Below are 21608 nucleotides of genomic sequence, written 5' to 3'. Positions count from 1 at the left end.
AATTCTGCGGCAATACGTACAACTCGCGCATGGCTTTTCCCTCATTCACACCAACTATGAATTTATGAAGCGGATGCTTTCGGAGCTGTGCAACACCCGCAAGCGTATAACGAACGCATCTCCCCGATGGGGAAGAGGGAAGAAGTAGCTCAGGAAGCCACTTCTCAGCTGGGTGCAGTGAGTGGCAAGCATGCGTTATCTTTAGACTCAACACAGAGCTCTAAGCCACGGCCCTGCGCTGTCGTGCTAACCCGGGCAGTCATTACAGCTCACACAAAAACAGATCCAAACCAGGTGGAAATGAAAGCCGCCGCGCCTGGGAAACTTTACCTGGCTTTTGGTTGCTGCCACCTTTGCAAACAGTGCTTGAGACACCTTAGCTCTCTTCATTTCCTGCTGAATCTCATCATAAATGGAAGCATTAATGTTCATGGAATTATTTTCTGTTTTTCCATTCCTCTCTGTAGCAATAGTAGCAGTTTTGACCTAGAAAATATATTTTGAGACTTTTTTATTATGAAAAAAGCTATTTTACTCTCTTCCCCTTCCTCCCAGTAGTCACCCCTTCCATTTTATTCCTTTTATTCAAACCTCTTCAGATACTCTTCCAGCATTTCAGAAATTCAACATTATAAGTTCTCCACAGTTCAGGCAAATGTGAAACAAAAAAATTCAGCATATTGTAACAGGTGAATGCAGCTGAAATGTGAATATTGTCAGCTAACCACTGTGAATTTCAATGTCATAAAATAAGTTAAGTGGAAACCTGTCAAACAGCCTTGGAGAGATTTGTGAATCCTTACATGAGTCCTCTGCCCCACAAATTAAGTATAAATTGTAACTACAGCATAAAAGAATCTCAAAGGAAAATAAAAGCACAGGTACATCTCAATTCATGCCTTGCATCCAGTGCATCAAAATGCATGATAGTGTACAAAAGTTGCCATTTTAGGTTTAAATTTCTCTTTAACTATTTTGTTATCAGTTTAATTTTTAAGCTATTTTTAAAACGCCTATTTAAATATACTCAGTCACAAAACCAAGATAGGGCTTCCTTAAAACTATTAAGTCTTGTGTTTTGTTTACATGCATCAAATCTATTTTTAATATTTATTCTTCTTGCAGTCCCATTAAAAATAAAATTAAAAATAAAAAGAATGAAAACATGACAACACTCCACTACTACTTTTATTTTCGCTGCATGTGCATTGTAAAGGAAAACCAGAAAAATATATTGGTGGTGGTATGATGCACAGGAGAATATCACCCTCTGCCTCATCACAAAGTTTCTGGAAATTATGGAATTGATGCTTCAGCACCAAGAAGCGTCCCACCAAGGTTACAGCGCAGTTTCTGCAGTACACTTTGAGAGGGGCAAAAAAATCAGCAGGAATTTCAAGATTTTTCCAAGAATATCCCTACAATATCACCTCCATACATAACAGTTTTCTTCAGCAGCTATACAGGCAATTCTTGCCTGACAGTAGCAGACCTAGAGGTGAAGGAGAAGACTGGATTTCTGCCAGGAATCCACAAGGTGATGATGCAAAATCCAGCTTTTTGATTTTGATTCAAACCTACTGATTCATACTGCAACTGTTGTGAGCTCCATTAGTTTAGCCATTTGGAAGTTAGATGCATAGCCTAAGTCATTCAGGCTACCTCTAAAGTTAACAGACAGAGCAAGGTACATCCAGAGGGTGATTCAGCCTATTCTCAGGGATGTGTCCAAAACCACAGTTTCACTATCAGTTTAATCCAAGGCAAGTCAGCACCTTCCTGTGCTCTGAAGCCCCTCAGGGTTTCAAGGGAAAGATGATGACAGGATAAATCATCTTTTAATCTCACTCTGCATGAGCTTTCATTTGTCATGGGATCTCATGTGTGAGTCAAAGGCTTTGGGTGAGACACATACTTAGGCAAACCACCAGGTCATTTTTTCCTTGAAATGTCATTTTTAATTCATGGTAAGTATCCTCCACGGTACCTTTAAGTTAAAATAAAATAGTCCAGAACCTATGAGGGCATGACACTTTTGCTGAGCCTGATTTGCCTATCAGGTGTTAGAGGAGCAGTGCTGATACCTGCCTATCAGCTGCAAATGGAAAAACCTCAGCGAGAACAAATCATAGGTAGCTGCTTCCACCTGCCTCCTACTGGTAGGCACTGGGACTTTCTAGTGGCCAAAAAAATGGAGTACTAAATGACACAAGAAATGGAGAAAAATGCCAGGTGGTTGTTGTCAAGTCTATCATGTGGCTTGTTTTCATTTAAAAACATTCTGTAGCTTGTGGCAAGCACCTGAAGAGCGAAGTGACATTTCATATATGATATAGTGGGCCTAGACCAGCAGGAACATTTGAGATGCCTGCGAGCCAGGAACGAGGGCCACACCGTGAACCTCCATTCTTCAAGAGAAAACGCAGGGTGGGAAGATACCTGCCTCGTTCTGCGCAAATTAGCTTTGGGCAGCAAGAGCAGGTACATCTCCTGAATACTGCACAGCATAACCATTTGCAAATTCAAAATAAGTGGCAATTTTATAACCTCTAAATGAAAAGGACCCACCGGAAGAAAACTGACAACCAATGCCAATGTTATATACTCCAGTACACTGTAATATATTACTGGAGATAGGTTTCACTGCTTTCATGTGAAAAGTAAGCTAAGCTAAATTAGAAAATTAAAAGGTAATGGCTTTGTGGTCAACACATCCTCTTGGACCACACGTTTAAACTCCATCAGAGTTAATTCAGTGCTTGCAAATGAGGTACTCCTAACTTGTAATCAATCTTTGATAGTCCTTAGGGGCTATCAAAAGAGGATGAAGATATGCAGCTAAAACATGAAATTCCACAGTATCTTTGGGGAAGGAAATGCTTTGGTCTTGAGATCCTGATCGAACAGTCTCTTCTTCCATAAGCGTGATGTATGTTTGATTGCTACTCGGCTTCAAAAAAACAGCTCCATGCTGTAGCAATGCTTTGCAGACTACTTCATTGACCTGTGAACACCCAGGCTGTCAAAGCCTAAGGCTCACACACAACATTGGTGACAATTTGTGTCATGCATCTTTGTCCAGACTGGTCAATGCCCACTTTAATACGGATATGCATTTAACTCAGCGGAACTACTGAAAACACCCATCCTGGTAGGCAAATTCTGGTAGGCAAATCTTATTTATCTTTCTACAGGTACAACACAATGCTCAACTTTGCAGCATCTACTGTATCACTAAGCTAGAAGAAAAAATCCTTCTGTTGATATTGAATAGGGAAGTGAGCGACAGAAAACTCCAATATCTCCAACAAAATGCCAAATTAGCCCAAAGACCTTCAGGACGGTGAAACTCTTGAAGTTATAAAATGAGCGACTTGGGGACTATCAAGAGTCGCTGTTCACAACCACGCCCCCTCTCTCTCCAATTTTAGTAGTAGGCCAGGTATAAAAATTCTTCCCTAGCTTCCTAACAATTTCTTTTTAAAGATCAGGTATAGACTGTGGCTGGACTAGATGGACCGTTGGCCGGCTCTGGTCTGATAAGTACCATGTAATAACGCTAATTAACCTCCTGGAGGATATCTGTACAAAAGACTGTTTCATAATTGGTACACAGCAAGCAGCTATTCTGTTGTGCTGAACTTAGAATTGGGTTCAACATAGAGGGTGTTTGAATCTGGGTTGAAAAAAACACCCTCCTCCTCAAAAAGAGCCCCCCCAAAAAAAACAAAACAAAAAATGCAACTTATGGACTTGGGAGGAGGTGGAAAAAAGATTCATTTTGGAAAGAAAAAACACAACAAAATATATTCTCTCATCCCATCCACACTTAAACACAACCTCTCACCCCACCCACACTTATACCCACATTTTCTGTTTCCAAAAGAAACTATAGATTAGCTAAATTGTTTGCAAAAGTGACTGCATTTTGCCAATATTAACTGGATAAGAAAGCGGTACTTTACCAACTTATAACACTGAGCATTAGAGACTTGCTTGACCCTCTTCCTATCACAATCAATTTAGCAATTTAAAAATACTTGGAAAAAAAATAACACATCCATCCCCTCCCGGCCTGCCCAGATTCGTATTTTATCCTCAAATAGGATTGATTGATCGGAGTAGTGCAAACTTCGGGATTCATTCAGGTCTCCCAAACAGAGGCCTGGCTGTTGCCGAACCAATCTGAACAAGCCTTCCCCAACAAGGAAGCTCACCTTCCCCTCCTTGAAACCGAAACAAAAAAAATCTCTTATAACACATTCTCACAAGTGCCGTTTTAGCTTGGAAACAAAAATCTTCTTTAATCCTGGTTTAGCTTTTAATATTACATCGTGCATTAAAATTCATAAAGTAGTTCATTCCAGGCAAAACAAACTACTTTTCAGTTCTGCTCTGCAAATAGCACAGGAGGTACAATAAATGCTGTTGCTTTCAGAATAGCTTTTATCAGGACAAGGTTTACTACTACATTATTACAGTGGCGCCTGGAAGTGCAGTTATAGTTAAGTGTCAGTGTTTCCATTAACTCTCCTCCATGGTGGTTTTTGCAGGGGGAGACGGTTGCATTTAATATTTTGTTCATTTGGAGTTTCATTAAAATGTAATTTGGCACAAGGACTATCAACCTAAATCTCAAATTGTTGAGAGGCTTAGAAATACAAATTTTGCTGGTGGCTAAGTATGACTCGTGTGTATGTTTGAATGCTAGAACCCCACAGCGAGGTTTAGTGGGAGCTGGAGTTATCCAGAGTCCCCTGAATTGGAGAGTCACTAGTCTGAAAAAGTAGCAAGAAAGTGTCTTCCTCAACACCTGCCTTCCAAGAGTGACATCATATTTCTGGGACCAGAGCTGAAACTGCTTTAGCAGGAATGAGTGGTGTTTTATCTGTAGACAGGGGCAGGCCAGGATTATATTTAGGAAAATGAAGATTTTCTTAAACTGAGTATGCAGAACAATGACTCGTGCAAGGTTTCTGGATACTTCTTAAAACACTGTCTTGCTAAGATTATATTCTGCCTTTGACTTACATGTACTCTCTTTTTACACAGGACGACAGTGAGCCAAAGAGTTAGCAGTAATTTTCTCTGGGGAACAGAGTTGTGGGGGCAAATTCTTCTCCAGCTCTGCTAAAATGCAGATTATTTGCTCTTCTGAAAGGAAACAGGCCTGAGTGCAGAAAGGCCACCCCTGGTGGGCATCAGGGAAGCCCTGAATATGGCTTGACACTGAACGGTCCCTGAAGTTTCCCAGCTCTCTCTCATTCCCATGCAAGATGCACTAGTGTCATCACTTGAGCTTGACTTAGAAATACCCAGAAAGGACATCTGTGCTAAGCTAAAGGTATTGAATAAAATAAAATAAAAATAAATAGATGAATAAATAGATGTGAATAGGAGAAACAGAACACGAAAAGAGGTTTTTCTCTTCCCTCTAGGATGAAGAAGTTGACCTGTGTATCCATGCAGTCCCTACCTGCTGGAGATGATGTGAACATTTACAAATTCCACTACCCTGGGAAGAGTTTAGCACAGGGCTTCTGTCACAGGAAAGTGACAAGGTGAACAACACTAAGAAACAATTCTTGTGCCCACTGTCCACTCATGGTCAGAGCACTAGTGTGGAAGATAGCAACAGACTTCTACAGCTTGACCCACGGGGGGGCCATACACATATCCTGATAGCTCAGGCATTAGAGGATAATGATTTCAATTAAAAAAAGAAAAAAAAAAGAGAGATTTTGCTTTTTTGTTTAAGGTAGAAAGAAACAGAGAAGTATGGGGGACAAAGAGCTTCTTAAAGGATTTCAAAAAATAGCTGGAAACAATCCAGGCACATTTGCTCAAGTAGCAACTAGTAAGAATGCTGTAAAAATGAGATAAATAGAACACAGTTCCTGCTAACTCAGGCACCAAGATTTAGGCTTGGTGAGTCCCTACTATCCCAGCAGTCCCCCAAGGTCACACTTTCTGGCTTTGCATGTAACAGCATGTGTAATTTGCACAGAACAAGCCCAGCCACCAAATGGTTAAGTCTGCTCTACTGTCTGGCCACCAGTTGGCAACACAAAAATGCAAAATAGATCCTTTTCAGGATGTTTATTTTCACATCCTTCCGAAACTGATAACTTGCAAATGCAAAATAAACCTTCATGTGTGGCGTATTAGCTCCCATTTTTCATGGTTTCATAGTTTAATTGTTTCAAATATTGCATTAGTCTAAAGATTTAATGTTAAATATGTTGATATGTTGACTCTTGTGTAAATTCTGTCATCAGAATAAATGACCTGTTTTGTCTTTCAATAGTTACTGAACAGTTATTGAATGTCTTTCAATAGTATTCAAAAGTTCACAGCTAAGCTAGAAAAATATAATGCTGTATTCCTCTATGGCAAACTTTAAATAATTGCTTAGAATAAATTTTATAGTTGTTAGGATTCTAATAGTTTTATTTCCTTAGTATAATATATTCAATGAAATGTAGGCATTTTGGAGAGTAGAGAGTATCAGGCATTTTGGAGAGTAGAGAGTATCACAGCATCACAATTAATAATTTTGCAGTAAGGTGACTATAAATTATTTCTTCTATGATTTGTAAAATTGCATTTGGTAGGCCAATTAGTAAAATAATTTAGTTTTTGTTTCAAGCATTAAGTATTGCACTTATGTTACTAACATGGATATTTTAATTTTGAAAATTAGGACACAGAACATTTAGTAGCAGGTGGCAAGTGCTACACGTGCTTATAGCAGGATGATTCTGAAAACACTTAAAAAAGTCACGCAGGATCCCAACTCAGGGGTTTCTACGTGCAGGTCTGCACGAATGCACGCACGAGGTAAAGCACGTATGTTTTAGAACATGACAAAAATAATATACCAAATAGAAAAATATTTTTTTTGCTATAGAACTATTAGTCTATAAGGTTTCAGTTTTAACCAGTTTCTCCTGTTAAAAACAATCAAAACAAAATTGTATGCTTTTTCTTCACTTTGGGCTCTCTATGTTATTCGATTACCTGTACTCCTGATTTTCACTAAAAAATCGTGATGTAAATATATACAAGAATGCAGCAGAGAGATCTAACCCTTCCCCAAATCCAGATTATACTGTAATCGTTGTCTGTAAAAACCTGAGTTGCACTTCCTTTCTGGCTGCAAGGGATTTATATAGTTTAAGGTGTGAACTGAAACCAGTTCAAGGACTACCTCTGACTTGACATTCTTCTGGATGGTCCTGTAATTAACTCTGTTCTTTCGCTGTGAAATTGCCCAAGACCACTTGAGACAGAGTGAGACACTACCTTGGCAGAAAAAGATAAGTTAAGCATGAAGGGTTAGCCTTTGCTCTGAATTACCTGGACTGTGGGAGCAGGGACAGACATTCCACTAAACTCACATGTTATTTTAAATAGAGTTATCAGTATTTAACTATTTCTCACTAAAGCAGTACTATGTAAATAGACTCTCATCCTTTATCTTGAATACTATCTATAGTGGATTTCCCAGACTAAACTCAGTTAATGATAACAAAACTAGACCATTAGCACAGCCTGTTGCCTTCTGCAAAAAAAATTCCTTTTCTCACGAAAAGTACTAGAGCAGGTCAGAAGTGATCTTCTGTTCTCCCTTTTCCTACATTTTTGTTATTTGTTACCTTTAGTGTGGTCTTTAACATCCATTAGCTGCAGAAAATTTAGAAAAATAATCTGTGGGAATTCATAGCATTCAGAACGAGTACAGAACATAGTCATAGGCACATGCTTGAGCTCGGTCTCGGTTAGTCAGGGTCTGCTCTGTACTCGTATCATCACACAATTCCCACATCCTAAAACTTTGCTTTTATTTATTTATTTATTTTTGCATATTTTATCTGGATTGTGCATTCAGCATGTTTCCTATATATCTATATATGAGTTTGCTTTGTCCTTGCAAAGCTACAACCTTGAGCCCCAGGTTATTTCTGGGAAGCTATACCATATTCTGGAGTGTTTCACTCACAGCAGCATTTCTTCCTCATGGAAATCCTATGTATTCCTATGGCTGACACCCATATTTTTCATGCACTCTAAACCGGCATAAATTTTAAAGATTCCTTGACAGATTGCATCGTTTTGTTTTGGAGCATTAAGCAAATAGACCCACTAGATTTTACAGAAATTTGAGTGAGGGCTGAATTAAGAGTTAATGAACATATCCCAGTCTTCCAGGGCATGGGTACAGCAAGACTGCATGCTCCAGCGGAGTCACTGAATGGATGCCATTTGGACATACAGGCATGAACGAGAAGAGCGTTGCAAGTTGTCAATGGCTTGACTTAGTGAAGGAAAGCCCAACATTTTTGGGGGGAATCTTATCTTCTCTATTCCTTTAGTTGCCTGGAAGATGATTTTTAAGGCAATACGATATACTAAGTGATTCTTCTATTTTAATTCCCACCCAGTTCAAATTCCTTATTTCAAATTGTAACATGAGAACAACATTAGAGCAAGTAAAAAAAAAAAGGGGGGGGGGGGAGTAAAAAAAAAAAAAAAAGACACCATAATTTACAGAATTTATCTTAAAAATAGAAAATATATAGCAATAAGCTGCTACTATCATCCAAGATGTTTCCTAAATTTAATTTTGTGAGGCACGGAGAGCGCTTTACTTGCGGAGGGCGGCTCGGCGGCGTGCTGATGAGAGGTGCCGGGCCCATGGCAGAGGCTGCGTTCAGGCTCCTTTCCCTTTCGTCCTGGTAAATTCGATCCCGTTCAGCTTCTGGCAGCTGCAAGAAGTTCTGCATAGCCCGAAGGTTTACCAGCAAGGACTGCGAGGCAGTCTTGGGATCCTCTTCCTTGCGGAGGATTTCTGAGAGCAAGCCCTGGAGGGGAACGGAGGAAAGAAAGGCTACACAGTTAGCCTAGGTGAGCTTTTGGAAAAACGTGCTCTGTGTTTTTACAACCCCTAACCATTCCTTTTGATCCTTTCCTCTACGTCTACAACAAGAACCATCAAACGTTCACTCCACACAAAAATATATTAATGACAATTTAGGCAGCAGAGTGCCTCAGTTGTACTTCTAATTTTATTAAGCATCTGTTTTACATACAACATAAACTCTATTTGCCTAATTGGTCTCCTTCCTTTTACTGGCTCGACTTGCCATAAAATCTTTCACAGTCACCAGACATTCAGAGAAGTTAGGAGTAAATGAAATTGATCTATTTAGAGGCACTAACTTGTTTTAAGGCTTCCCAGACAAAAACAAACAAACAAAAAACACGTAGTAAACTTATAGAATTGGCTTTTCACATTTCCAGCAACTTAAATTGTACCTTGGAAGAAGCGATATTTCAGAATTAATCTGAGATGATAAACACATAGTGTTCCTAGAGCACTGCTTAACTGATTCACGTCCATATTTATTATATGTCAATACTTTGCTTTAAGAGGGGAATATGACCATTAACAAGACCAAACATACTAATAAGTTTAACAACAGGTGACAGAATTCACGGTTGGCAACTGACACTGAAGTCAAAAACCAGCAAACCTATCCATAGCCCTGTTAGAAAAGGTGTAGGTAGCAAATATTTTTTTGACTTAAAGCTGCCAGGTATGTGGTGATGTCCTTTAAAAAGCACCTAAAATACTGCATGGAGTTTTGGGACAATGGTTGCAGGTTGACACTGTCTCGAGGGAACAACTGGCTGAGGAAGGCAAGTCTGGGAACTTATCCCTGGTTTCAGGGAGGGAATGGCGGTCCCAGTTCATCAGTCCATTTACTTGGAGTCCCACAAAGATGCGTTAAAGGGAGTCTTGGAAACAAAAGCAAAGCAGCGAGCAGGGCCCTTGTGGCCGCGAGGCAGCCGCAGGCGGCAGCGGCCTCGCACAGGCCGCACCAGGTCTCCTGCGCAACCGTTGGATCGGGCGCGCAGAGGTGGGGCAGGGATGGTCATCTGTGACACCTATGACACCCATATGAACCTGGGACTGCAATGAGAACCTTAGTGTCAGCAGGTTCTTGAAATCTCCCCTTTCCTTCCACAAAATCCTCCTTTTAAATATGTCAGATATACAAACTGCTCTACTTCCTTGAAGTGACAAGGTAGGGACAAGGAAGATAACTTTTTCAAAAGCAAACATGATATTTTTAAAATAAATGCTGTTGCCATGATGGGACAAGGAGAGGGTTGGTCTGAGAGGCTCTTATGGCTAGTGTGAAGCCAACGTGCATGCTGCTCTGAAGAAATAGCACAACCCAATGCTTTTTTCTTGAAGAGTTCCATTTAAATTCCTTACCAAGGGGTGGAGAGGGGAGGAGGAGAGACAATAAAAATGCTAAAACTGAGATGCAATCATGATTAAGGATTAAGGAATCCTTAGGGGGTGCCTCCTATGGAAACCTACTGCACCAGCTCTACTCCCTGGCACCTCCGCAGTGACATCTGACCTAAAGAAGGTATCACCTCTCCTAAAGGTCCTTTCATAGATGCCAAAGCCCCTTACAAACAGCCCAAGAGGGAAAGGGGAGCCAAAACGCAATCCTGCTTCCAGCACCGAACCTCAAACACAATTGGGATGGGGACTGGACTGGAGAAAAATAAATTTCTGGTGGAATAAATTTTCTTACCACTATTCCTTATGTTTCCTCTTTTATGGTGTCCAGGTAGAAACTATTCAGAAGGTGAATATATGAGTCATAGACAAAAATAGCATTTGTGAGGATCATGATTTTCAAACATTTTTATAGTGATTAGTCCCAACAGTAAACCAACTTATTAACAAATTTGCAAGTTTTTATATAGGAGTCTGTTATTCTTTTAAGTATATATTATACTTCTAAGGCCACTTCTTTTAGTGTTTGCTAGTGGTAGGTTATACTACCCATCCTCCAGGAGTGTCAGAAATGATTTAGTGCCACTGAAGACAAGGCAAAGCTGCTGCATAACACAGGATGTAGGGCTGAGGTGTAAACGCATGTGATCTCTGATCGCTTCGCTACTGAATAGTGCAGCAGGATTAATAATAATAATTAAAAAAAATGAAGAAAGCTCAAGTGGACAGATCACTGGCAGGAGAGGAGACTCCTGCCAACAACCCACTGCCAACAACAGAAAGTATCTTTGCAAAATAGTCTAACCCATACTAAGAATATTGGCTGATATAAACCTTTCCCACAGAGTGGGCAGCTTAAGGAAGTAGAAAAGGCTGTTTTTCCTCACGTAACTTCCCCTCCCTTCAGTGAAATAAATACACAAGGAAAATAGATGGAGGTATTTCTGTTGTGGTTGCCAGTGTAAGCATTTCTGCAGGACAAGCCTTGGTGGTTAGAAAAGCCATAACATAATCAGGTCCCACTCCTCCCTACTCACTGCTACAACTTGTAGCCTGAGGATGCGGAGGCAGGAAGGCTGCTAGAAGGCGAGAAGGATGTTTTCTTCTAGGGCCTTTGAACCCTAGGATCGGAATACATGTGTGGGGAACACATGGAAACAGGCCCTGTGCGAGGCGCGGGGGAAGTTTCTCTGCGCCCAACACAAGTTCAGTGCTAGTGCTTCTTTGTTTTTTTTTTTTTTTTTTTAATCAATAAAATTCAGCTAAAGATTGTATGACAGAATATGAAGCAGGAAAATTTTAGAGAGAAAGCTTCAGCCCTCAAATCCTTTCTCATACTGGCAGGCAGAGATTTACTATTTATTTAACTGGGCTTGGACCGATTCGCCAAGATACAACTCTTGGTGTGTTCTCTTGATACTGTACAGGCTAAATGCCCCCTTGCAAAGGTATGATGAGCCCTCTCGGGCACAGAGCGCCCCTCACTCTTCTTCCCTTTTATTCTTCTCTCACTGGGAATGTATTTTAAGATATTACCAATTCTCACTTGGGAGAGGAAAAAAGTTCACGTATCATCACAATATAATTCATTACTAATCGCACAAAAATGTTCAATAAATTTTATCAGTTCTTTCAAAAGCTAATTATGAATTCTTTAAAACTGGAGATAAACGAAAGTGCCTGCCAAAACGAACATGAGCACTGCCTGCCTGGCCCCCCGTTTGTCTCCTCTTTGAACATAATCACCGATTCCAATAGATTTTATCAGCCTCCCAGAACTTCAAAGCTCACAGAAGAAAAGCGCAATTTGCCCAAACCTCCCCAAAATATGCAGAGCATCCCTGTGCGCTGCCTGTCTCCCTTGCAGGGGGCTGAAGTCACATGTCCAGGTGGAAGATTATTTGCAAGCTCCTCCCATGAGCCTGGATCCCTGCCAAGTAAGTTATAAGCAGACACATTCATCTATGTCGCTTAGTAGCAAGAGGAGAGCTGTCATGATAGTGTAATAGCACCTTTTTACCTTTTATTCAATAGTGATATGGATAGTGTGCTTTTTCTTAAATTACACTACGAAGAATTATATGAATACAGTGGCAATTTCTGTTATACTTAAGCAGGCAAATTTCTCTCTACCACATAATTTACAGAACTCAAATTCAATAAAACATTACATGATGGTCCATTACTGTTATCAATTTTGAATTAATCCATCTTCATTTTTCATTTTACTGGAAAATGAAGTGTGCCAAAGACAAAATGGAAGGAGGAAAAAAAAGTGCCTGAGAAGGTGGTTGGTGTAAACCTGGATTTTGTTTTAAAATTTCAGAGAGCGGTTTTCTGCATCCAAGTGTTCACCCTCAAAGTAGCAATTGCCCAGACATCACATGAGCACTGTCCTAAATACACACAAGTTTTCACATGTGAAAAAAAAAAGGCACTTATATGTGACCGAAACAAAGGGTGTTCTCATCAATAGTTTTTTGAACAAGAAGGCTAAGGGCTGAAGGAGAAAGGACAGAGAAAAGCATCTGGCAGACACCGAGAACTAGTCCAAAACCCTGTGATGACAATCTGCCACTTGTGGGTAGCAGAAAAATGACAATAGTCAGAGGTGGCAGAAGCAGTGAAAGCAGCAGAGCAGAGCAGCAAAGAGGAGAAGACTGGACTCCAGTCAGTCTTTGCAAGAGCCCTTCCCAAGACCTGCACATTTTCCAAACTATTTTCCAAACTACCACGCTGAAGCTAGGGAGAAATGATCCAAGAAGAGATGAAGAACACCCAATTTTTTTAGATGTGGCTGAGGACTTTCTTCTACCTCTATCCTCTAAATGATAATTGAAAAAAAAAAAAAGGAAAAAAGAAAAAAAGAAAAGAGAGCTAAAAGTAATTTTACCACAATTCCTTGTTTTGGGCAGGGAGCAAGAGAGTAAGCAGAAACCTTTCTAGGCCACATTTTTCCTCCAGCCTCCTTGGAAAACATGGCCAAATGCTGAATTAGCACTCTGAACTGGTAGAATTCCCCCCACGTAGCCGAAAATCCTACTAAATTCTGCGTTCCCATTGTGGAGTGTGGGGCTATAGAATAGGATGTGCCAACATCGTCAACCACTTCAACCCAAGTCCGTTTTATTGCCAAAACATCAAGCTGCATCACTCAGTTTAAAATTCACTTGCTTCCCTTATTTTTATGTTGCAAATGAATCTCTTCCTTCATGTGCGACTATATCTAGACACCAGGTTTTTTTGCACAGAACTCCTACCCAATCTCAGAGAGGTCTCCTGCCTTCAAAGCTGATACGGTCCCTGGACACGGCTCAAATATGCTTATGACAGTTTCAAAAATGTCACTGTTAAGCCTGAGTTAGCTTTTTATCTCAGAAAACAGTAGCTGAATTTAAACAAGCATTACTATTTGCTCTAGCCCCCAAAAAGGACAGTAGGTTTTACATCAATATTAGAAAATAACTTCTAAAATAGCATCATTTATTGAAGTGTTACCCTCATTTTATTTAAATGTGATCCTTAAATAAATCCTTGAATAAGCTGTTACCAATTCTGAAGTACAGCAAGCAAAACAAATCTAAATGCTTTCATAGAAAAAACACTATGCCTGTACCTATATGCATACCTTGGCTTCCGCTGTTGCTGTGGGTATAAATGTCAAGTTTTAACCTGGCAACAAACTCCTCTGGAATCACTGGGGCTTCACTTGTCTTTTTTCTTTTCTTTTTCTTTTCTTTTCTTTTTTTAATGTATGGTAATCAGGAATCAGAATATATAGCAGGAACCCGACCCAGTTCTGACCTAGGAATCTGACCTAGGAATTCTGACCTAGGAATCTGGTACTAGTATTATCTCAGGGGCATCTTCGTATGCTGGGTCATATGAATTCTATGTCCAGTCAGAACCAATCATCCCTGTATTTTAAATACCAAATTATGTTCATGCACAAAAGGCATATCAAAATCTGTATGTAAAACTAGCTGACAAAACCTGAACAAATGAATTTGGAGGGGGAAAGAAGCTGGGAGAAAACAAGCTGCTTTTTTGCTAGTAAGTATCTAATGCATTATTTATTTTCTGAATTATTTGTTCAGCTTTTTGCTCAGGTAGGATAACAGCCCCAGATGATGGTAACTTGAAGCAATTATTATAATTTCAATACTTAATATTACCAATAGACAAAGTTACAACAAATAATGGTGTGTACTTATTTATATAAATATCAAGTACTGGAGCTTAGGTAAGTAATTCCTATATAAGTTACACATGCGACCCATGAAATAATGTATAAAAGACGTGCCTGGTTAAGAGGGAAGACACACACACACACAGATGGACACACACACGCAGCTCCACAGAGAAATCACACCACGTCTGTACTTCCTCTTAGCTACAGGAGGACGTAAAAAAAATTAAGGCAACAATAATTCAGAATGATTACAAATGATTTGCTGCTGCAAACGTGGTACGACTGCATTGGAAATGGTTCCCATTCTGTTAGCTATACGGGGAGAAACATCAATATTTCAAGCAAGGCCCAAACTATAATTTCCTGCTGTATTCTACAAGGGAGAAATACTTGTTCCTGAAGTATTAAAATGTGGAAACCAAAGCCAATTTACTTACATATATTTAAAATACTTCTTATTAAGAATGCTACTATATTTTCTGTTAAAACAGATTTTTTTTTTAAATGAGATCTTATTATGTGCTTTGGATATACTGACATTTCTCCTGTAACTTCTGCTTGATTAAATTCCATGCAACATGGCATTAAGTTAAATTCATAGAGCAGAATAAATTATAACAGGGTTAGCTTCTAAAACAGGTGTAAAAAATAACACATTTTAGTGTTACTTATCAGCTTTGCTAGGGCTAAAGCTTTTTTCTGCACTGAAGAGCTGAAGTATATGCTCTGATGTGGACATCGGCAATCTCAAAGCACCAAACTGCAAAAGCACATGAAACCTAAAAATAAAACTTTTATTTTTTCAATTAAGGTCCTTTCAGAATGTACCTATGAGTTGTGGTGTTAAGATTTTCATGAGATAGAGAAAATAAAAGTAAATGCAAATAACAATAAAAGACTATTTCAAGAGCACCCAAGAAGATAGCTGCTCCATGCATGCATATGGTCACTATAACTATGCTCTACAACACAAAAGGCAACATGTGGAGTGACTTCGAGAAGGCCGTGGACCTGTTCATTTGCCTTTCCAGCAAAGATTAAGCCATTCAAAACCATGGCAATTGGAAAGGAACGAAGGCACCTCTAAGAACAGCAGGTATATCCACAAACTGGGTCACTGGAAATCTGTGTAATGTTTCCAACAGAGATACTGCTGGGAAATGTGCTTCTTCCACAGGAGCTAAGGGTCAGGGCAGAAATGAGGAGAGAGACTTACAAGGTAATAAACAATTTCCTGATTATTACTGGGAAAAAAAAAGGAAAAAAAAGAGAAGAGACTCTCAGATTAAGAACACCAAAAAAATACTGACCTGAGTTCGGTTAAAAGCCACACGTGCAAATACTGCCTGTGAGATTCCTGCTCGTTTCAGTTCGTCGCGGACCCACTGGTAGATTTCGGAAGACACCTCTGTGTTTGTTGAGACCTGCTGCTCCAACGGCTTGTTCATGGATCTACTGACAGGAGGAGGGTGGTTCAAGTACTGTTGGTTTAAGGACTGCTGGGCTAGAAGTCTGTTCACTGCATACTGCTGGTTCAGCAACTGGGCCATTACCAGCTGCTGATTGACCAGCTGAGGGCTAATGGGAGTAGATACAAGTCCAGGGTGCAGGTTTGGGAGCGGGGTCCGAACGGATGGTTGACTACCATGAGAAAGCTGAACAGGGGATGGAGGCTGTTCGGCTGTGTTCCCTGGGACTGGCTGCTGACCGAAGTTGACATGGTTGGCACCTTGTTGGGATAGTTCAGAAAGGCTATCCATCTCAACTACAGTGGAGAAGAAACATTGAAAAAGCCAACATAAGACTAGAGACATACGGGCAACCGTGCACTTCATGCTCCTCACAAAACATGCTAATAAAAATAAATAAAGTATCACATTCATGTCCAAGCTCACTGTACTGTCCATCCTAGTCATCACTGCTACTATATTTTGCCTTCCCAGGAAGGCATAGTAGATGTTTAAAAAAAAAAAAAAAAAGCCCAACAAACAATTCAACATCATCATGGAGCCCTAGGACAAGCTAGCAAAACACCATAACTGAAAGGACATGCTGGAAATCATGTAGGGCAAAGCAGCAACTTTCCCAAGTGCTTTCCCAAGGTGCAACTTTACAATTGCCAGAGAAAACATGAGCATGTGGCTGCAGAAAGCAGACATACACACGATGGATATAAAGCGCTTGAGACCAGGGTGGCAAGCAACTAGGAAAGCAGCATGGACCAGAGAAGGGAAAGCAATCCATATGCTGCAGAAAATCCGTGTGAAATGGTGAGTGCATATACAGAAAGAGAAAAGGAGGTTGGTATTGGAAAGCACACCCAGACCTTTGTGAAAAGGAAGAGAAGGAAGCCCCCAGTGACTAGTTTTGTCACTCCTATGGAGTCCTCTCTATCTACGGCTCCCAGCCACTGGAAATCTGCAAGAAGCAGGACGGGGTGTGGGCCTTCCCATGCTCTGCTCATTTCTACACGCAGCAGCAATTGTATGGGGCTGCTAGGAACTAGTATAATTTATGTAAATTACACAGATGGGCTGCTTTATCTTGCAACCATGTATGCATCTTTTTTTTTTTTCAGTGACTTGCAACATGGTTGATTTTTTTTCTTATATTAACTCATCTGCCTTGACACACCCTCTTTTTTAATTAACACTCGTCTTTAAACTACAAGAGTTCTTCCAGCTCCCCTTTTGCACGCAATAAGGTGATATACAATAACTGCAGATTAATGTAAAAGTGCCTCACTTTTGTCAACGTATGCCACTTTTTCATTTTAAACAATCTCAGTTCTAGATTTTTAGCAATCTTAGTTTGCAATTTTAGTTTACCAACTTTATTTTGGAAATAGCTTTAGCAAAATATGCTTTTATTTAAAAAGCAAAAATCCAGCATTTTCACAGAAGTGAAATGCTGTAGCATTTTTGTCATTTAAAAGAGCGAAAAAAAACAAAAACCAAAACCAAAATAACAGTTATCTGTGCTTTTCATAGTAATTGTGATCTTCATTAACAGTTATTCAGTGAAAGATCACCCTGTCCTCCAGAGGGATGAGAACTGGAAGAAGAAACTGGCACCTGGCCTGCCAGCTGCACCCCTGCCTTCCCCCTCTCCTCCACCATGGGCCGGGAGCGGGAAGGCAGGTTGGTCTGCACAGAGGTCTGGTGTCCCGCAGGAAGCAGGCCCTCGGCAAAGCTCCTTGTCCCTGTGCCTGGCAGCGTGGCTTCAGGGACACATCGGCCTCTCGCCCCACTGGGTTATGCAGAAGCAAGCACACACACACACACCAGATTTCATATACGCTGGTTTCGGTGTCCCCAAAGGAGCAGCCTATGGACCCGTCCTGGCAGCCGGTTCCTCAGAGCAGGAAGCGCGGCCCGCTCCGTGTGGTGCGGCGGGCACCATCCGCAGCGTTTGCACCATGCACAGCGCTCGCCGCAAGAGCCTCCCTGCCACCGGAGTGGGAATGGCCACGTCCCCCCTTCCGTGGCCACGCTGCTGGCACACGGACCACCTGGAACCAAGCCAAGTCTTACCACCGAACTTCGATGATCTCAGAAGACTATAAACTTTTAGAGCGGTTCAGCGTTACGCAGACGGTGAAAGGCAGATTAAGGAAAGAAGCCGCCTGTTTTCGCTAGCGGAAAGTAGAGATCAACCCAAGCGGGCCATTCACTTGGAACAGTAATTCAAGCAATTATCACAAAAGTGATGCATTGTCTTCATTACAGCCTTAAGCTGTAAAAGGCAAGGAACCCGTTTTGGTAGCTGGATGATTTTGCTTCAAATACTGAAAGCTAAAACAAACCCAAAATCCCATCCCAGTGAGGTCCCATGTCTTCATTCCTTTGAAAATTATGTAGAAATTTTCTGACATAAACTGTTCAAAGTTATGTTAACAAGTTTTAAGAAATAGTTTTAAAATGGAGAATACAGAAATAGAAAGGGTATTAAAGAATTACTGCTCCTGCTGCTACTTTTCTTCTCCAGTAATTTATGCATGTTGACTAGAACAGGCAAACAATTGTCCCAACTATTACTTAAAATTAATGGCAACCAGGGTGCTGAGGTTAGAGAAAGATGTGAATTTATAGAAATGGAGCACTCTTGTTGGAAAGCAGTGACAGTTATAGAAGAGTGTTTCTTTAAATATACGTTAGCTAGCACAAGAAAAAAAATCATACATTAAAAAGAAAATCAGTCCGTCACACTTCTAGGAACAGGTTTTTTAAACAATTATTGCAGGCTGTAGAAGATCTCTACATTTACAGAATGACAGCTTTACATCTCTGGCAATCCACGTCAGTTTGGCTGCTTCAATAGCAAATATTTATTTAAATGAATTCTTCCACTATATATGTACTTTCTACATCTACTCATCAAAAGCATCCTAAACTTGTTGGGAAGGGACCTGGCTCCTTATGTGACTTATGTGACAGACCTCAATGTGACACATAATGGTATGTATCCACCATCATGGCAACATTTTCTTTTTTTTTTTTTTTTTTTTTTTTTTTGCTTACCCATCATATCTTTTGCCTTCTTGAAATGTTTATACCACCTTCCAAATTCCTGACATTTTGCTGCTGAGACATTTGCATAGTAAGTGCTGTTCACAATGGAAGAAATCATACTCTGTATGAAAAGGAGAAAAGAAAAAAAATGATCTGTAATACATAGCAGTACAAGTCAAAGCACAAATTATTTCAATTGTTGAAACCATTTTTTATTTCTGGAGTTTGAGAACAATGTTGCATTTTTAATCCTATTGTCCAAAGCGTTTTAAAAAAACTCATTAATCAAGCATTAAAACAAATCAAGGTATACGATAAGCAGGAGCAGGAAAAGCAGATGTACTAAAAGAAGAAAAAAGTTTTTCACAAAGACACATTGGGCAATGGGACGGGCTAAGAACTGAAGATTTTCATCTTGAAAACGCTTTTTTTTAGTACTGTTTCTGCTTTTAAATTCATTTCATTCCTCCAAAATTCACAGAAGTTTACAGATCGACAAATGTTATGCTGCCTTCAGAAATGCAGACAACCCAAAACATCCATGTCCATTCACTTCATGTGACCTTCATACAGAGCTGAACCCAGAAAATCGTAAGACTAAAGTTAACTTGAATGAGATAATAGCAGGATACAGCAAAGTGGTTTATAGTAGGATAAAACACATACATAACAGACCTGAACAATCCCAGATTTTTCCTAAATATGATATTCAAATGATTCACAGAAATAGGCTTACAGAAAACTCTCATTGTCATGTCTAATACTATAACTGAATATTAGCTGTAAAATATATTACAAAACAATAAAGATTTTTTTTTGCATAGTATTCTGGAGGTATCAGATAGCAACAGTGAGAATTTCACTTTCTGCTCAATTTTAGCCAATTTTAGTACAGTTGAATTTACAACACATAAAGCTTTCAATTCTAGTACATTTTCTTACCAAATCGATTAAGACTAAACCTTGTGAAATGAAGCACTGCTCCAACTTGAAAATTATACTCCTGATGTTTGAACAACAAGATTAGTAAATGTAACTTCAGTAGACTGAACTTTGCCACCCTTCAGATTTTTGTGTGCAAAGTAGTTACTTTTAGCTTAACTACAGGAATTGCCCAGCATATTGAGAAAACAATGACAGCCAAGAAGACAAAGCCCGATTATTATGTTTCTTTGCTATTCAGCATGTAACATTTAGCTATATTTGTGCTGTCGTAAAATCAATGTACAGCATGAACCCTTTGTTATACAAACTGTGATAAGCACTAGAAGAAACAGTTTAGAGTAAAAATGCAATAAATATTACTATAAGACTGCCTATTATAAGGCTATTCTAGCTTCTGAGTAAAAGTGCCTTGATTATTGATCTTAGTGAGGTTCATTATAACCATTTGTTTTCTAACGTGCTGCTCAGTAACGTGCTATTTGTGGAGCCTCAGGACCGTTAGAGTGAGGCTGTATTATTCATGCCACGCGTGGATACCCTCTACTCATCAGGAAGCTATTATTAAGTTTTTCTGAATCACCAAAATTCTTAGCATTCCTTGATATTAATCTGGCATTTCTGAAATTAGCTAGAAGCCTTTTGTCAGTAATATAAAAGTAGAACAAAATCTCTGACTGTAACTCTAGGCTGAGTGGCCTGAACCAAGCTCAGCTGAATCCACCTTCAATTTCCAGTAGAGCAGAGGTATCATTAATGCCCAATACTTATAAAATTGTTGTTTGAAGTCTTTTAGAAATTAAGCCATTTTAAAACTTGGCACATGATACATGAGGCGTCATTCAAAATTACTCCTACAAATCTAAACTGAGAAATTACACAAGCATGTGGACAACTGCACATGCAACCATGCATTTGCATGTGCAGAATGGGGAGCTGCACACCTAGTGGGCCACTTTGCTCATAGTAACTTGTGCATATTTTGTGGTTATAATTTAGATTTTAGGGTCAATCTTTTTTTTATTTTGATTCTATACATTTATGATATCTTCTCCTGAAATCATGGTTTTAATAAGCATGAATACACATATACCATTAGTAATTTTAGTGAATTTCTTATTACCAATGATGATGTTTGCCTAAAATTTCCTAGTCTTCTCAATGCATGTCATTTTACAAAGAAGATATATCAATGTCATGGCAGTTTGTGATATTCCCTGCTTTCTCGGGAACAAGTTTAATGCAGTAACTGTATTTTATAACCAAACAGGCAACCGGTCTGTTTAAACACTGTTAAGAACTCTAGCTTCTTTGACAAGATGTGAATTTGACACTCTGATGGCTAATATCAGCATTTTTCTCTAGTTTTTTAAAGCAGCAAGAAAAATACATCACAGATAATACCATCATATTTCAAAATTAAAAATATAGTTTTATTAATTAAATTAAAATTAAGTTTTTCTTTGAGAACACTTCACATAAACATTCAAGTGATATTACCTCCGCTAAGAGGAATCCTCATCAGGAGGAATCAATGATTTATTTACTAATTCACTGAAAGCAAAATTTTACAAGTCAGGTGAAATATTACTACCTTGTTAACTCTGAAAATAACTTGACAACATGGAACTTCGTTGTTTCT

At 39.5% G+C, this 21608-nt stretch overlaps 1 protein-coding gene across 8 annotated transcripts in view; it reads right to left on the bottom strand.

Moving 5' to 3' along the window:
• Positions 1-21608, bottom strand: part of SATB1 (SATB homeobox 1) — an 89202-nt gene that overhangs the window by 24493 nt on the left and 43101 nt on the right. For all 8 annotated transcript variants that reach the window (XM_088521185.1, XM_088521183.1, XM_010218027.2 and 5 more), the window contains 4 exons: positions 19034-19145; positions 15824-16278; positions 8652-8864; positions 331-486 (listed from right to left, as the gene is read on the bottom strand). In XM_088521185.1, coding sequence (XP_088377311.1) covers positions 331-486; positions 8652-8864; positions 15824-16278; positions 19034-19145 — 936 coding nt within the window. The remainder of the gene's footprint in view (positions 1-330; positions 487-8651; positions 8865-15823; positions 16279-19033; positions 19146-21608) is intronic.

Source organism: Tinamus guttatus, unplaced genomic scaffold (genome assembly GCF_059628265.1).
Source record: "Tinamus guttatus ecotype Peru unplaced genomic scaffold, ASM5962826v1 Tinamus_guttatus_pri_ptg000115l, whole genome shotgun sequence".
In the NCBI taxonomy this organism is placed as follows: Eukaryota; Metazoa; Chordata; class Aves; order Tinamiformes; family Tinamidae; genus Tinamus; species Tinamus guttatus.
The sequence above is the reverse complement of the archived record's forward strand: the minus strand, read 5'-3'. Positions and strand labels throughout refer to the sequence as shown.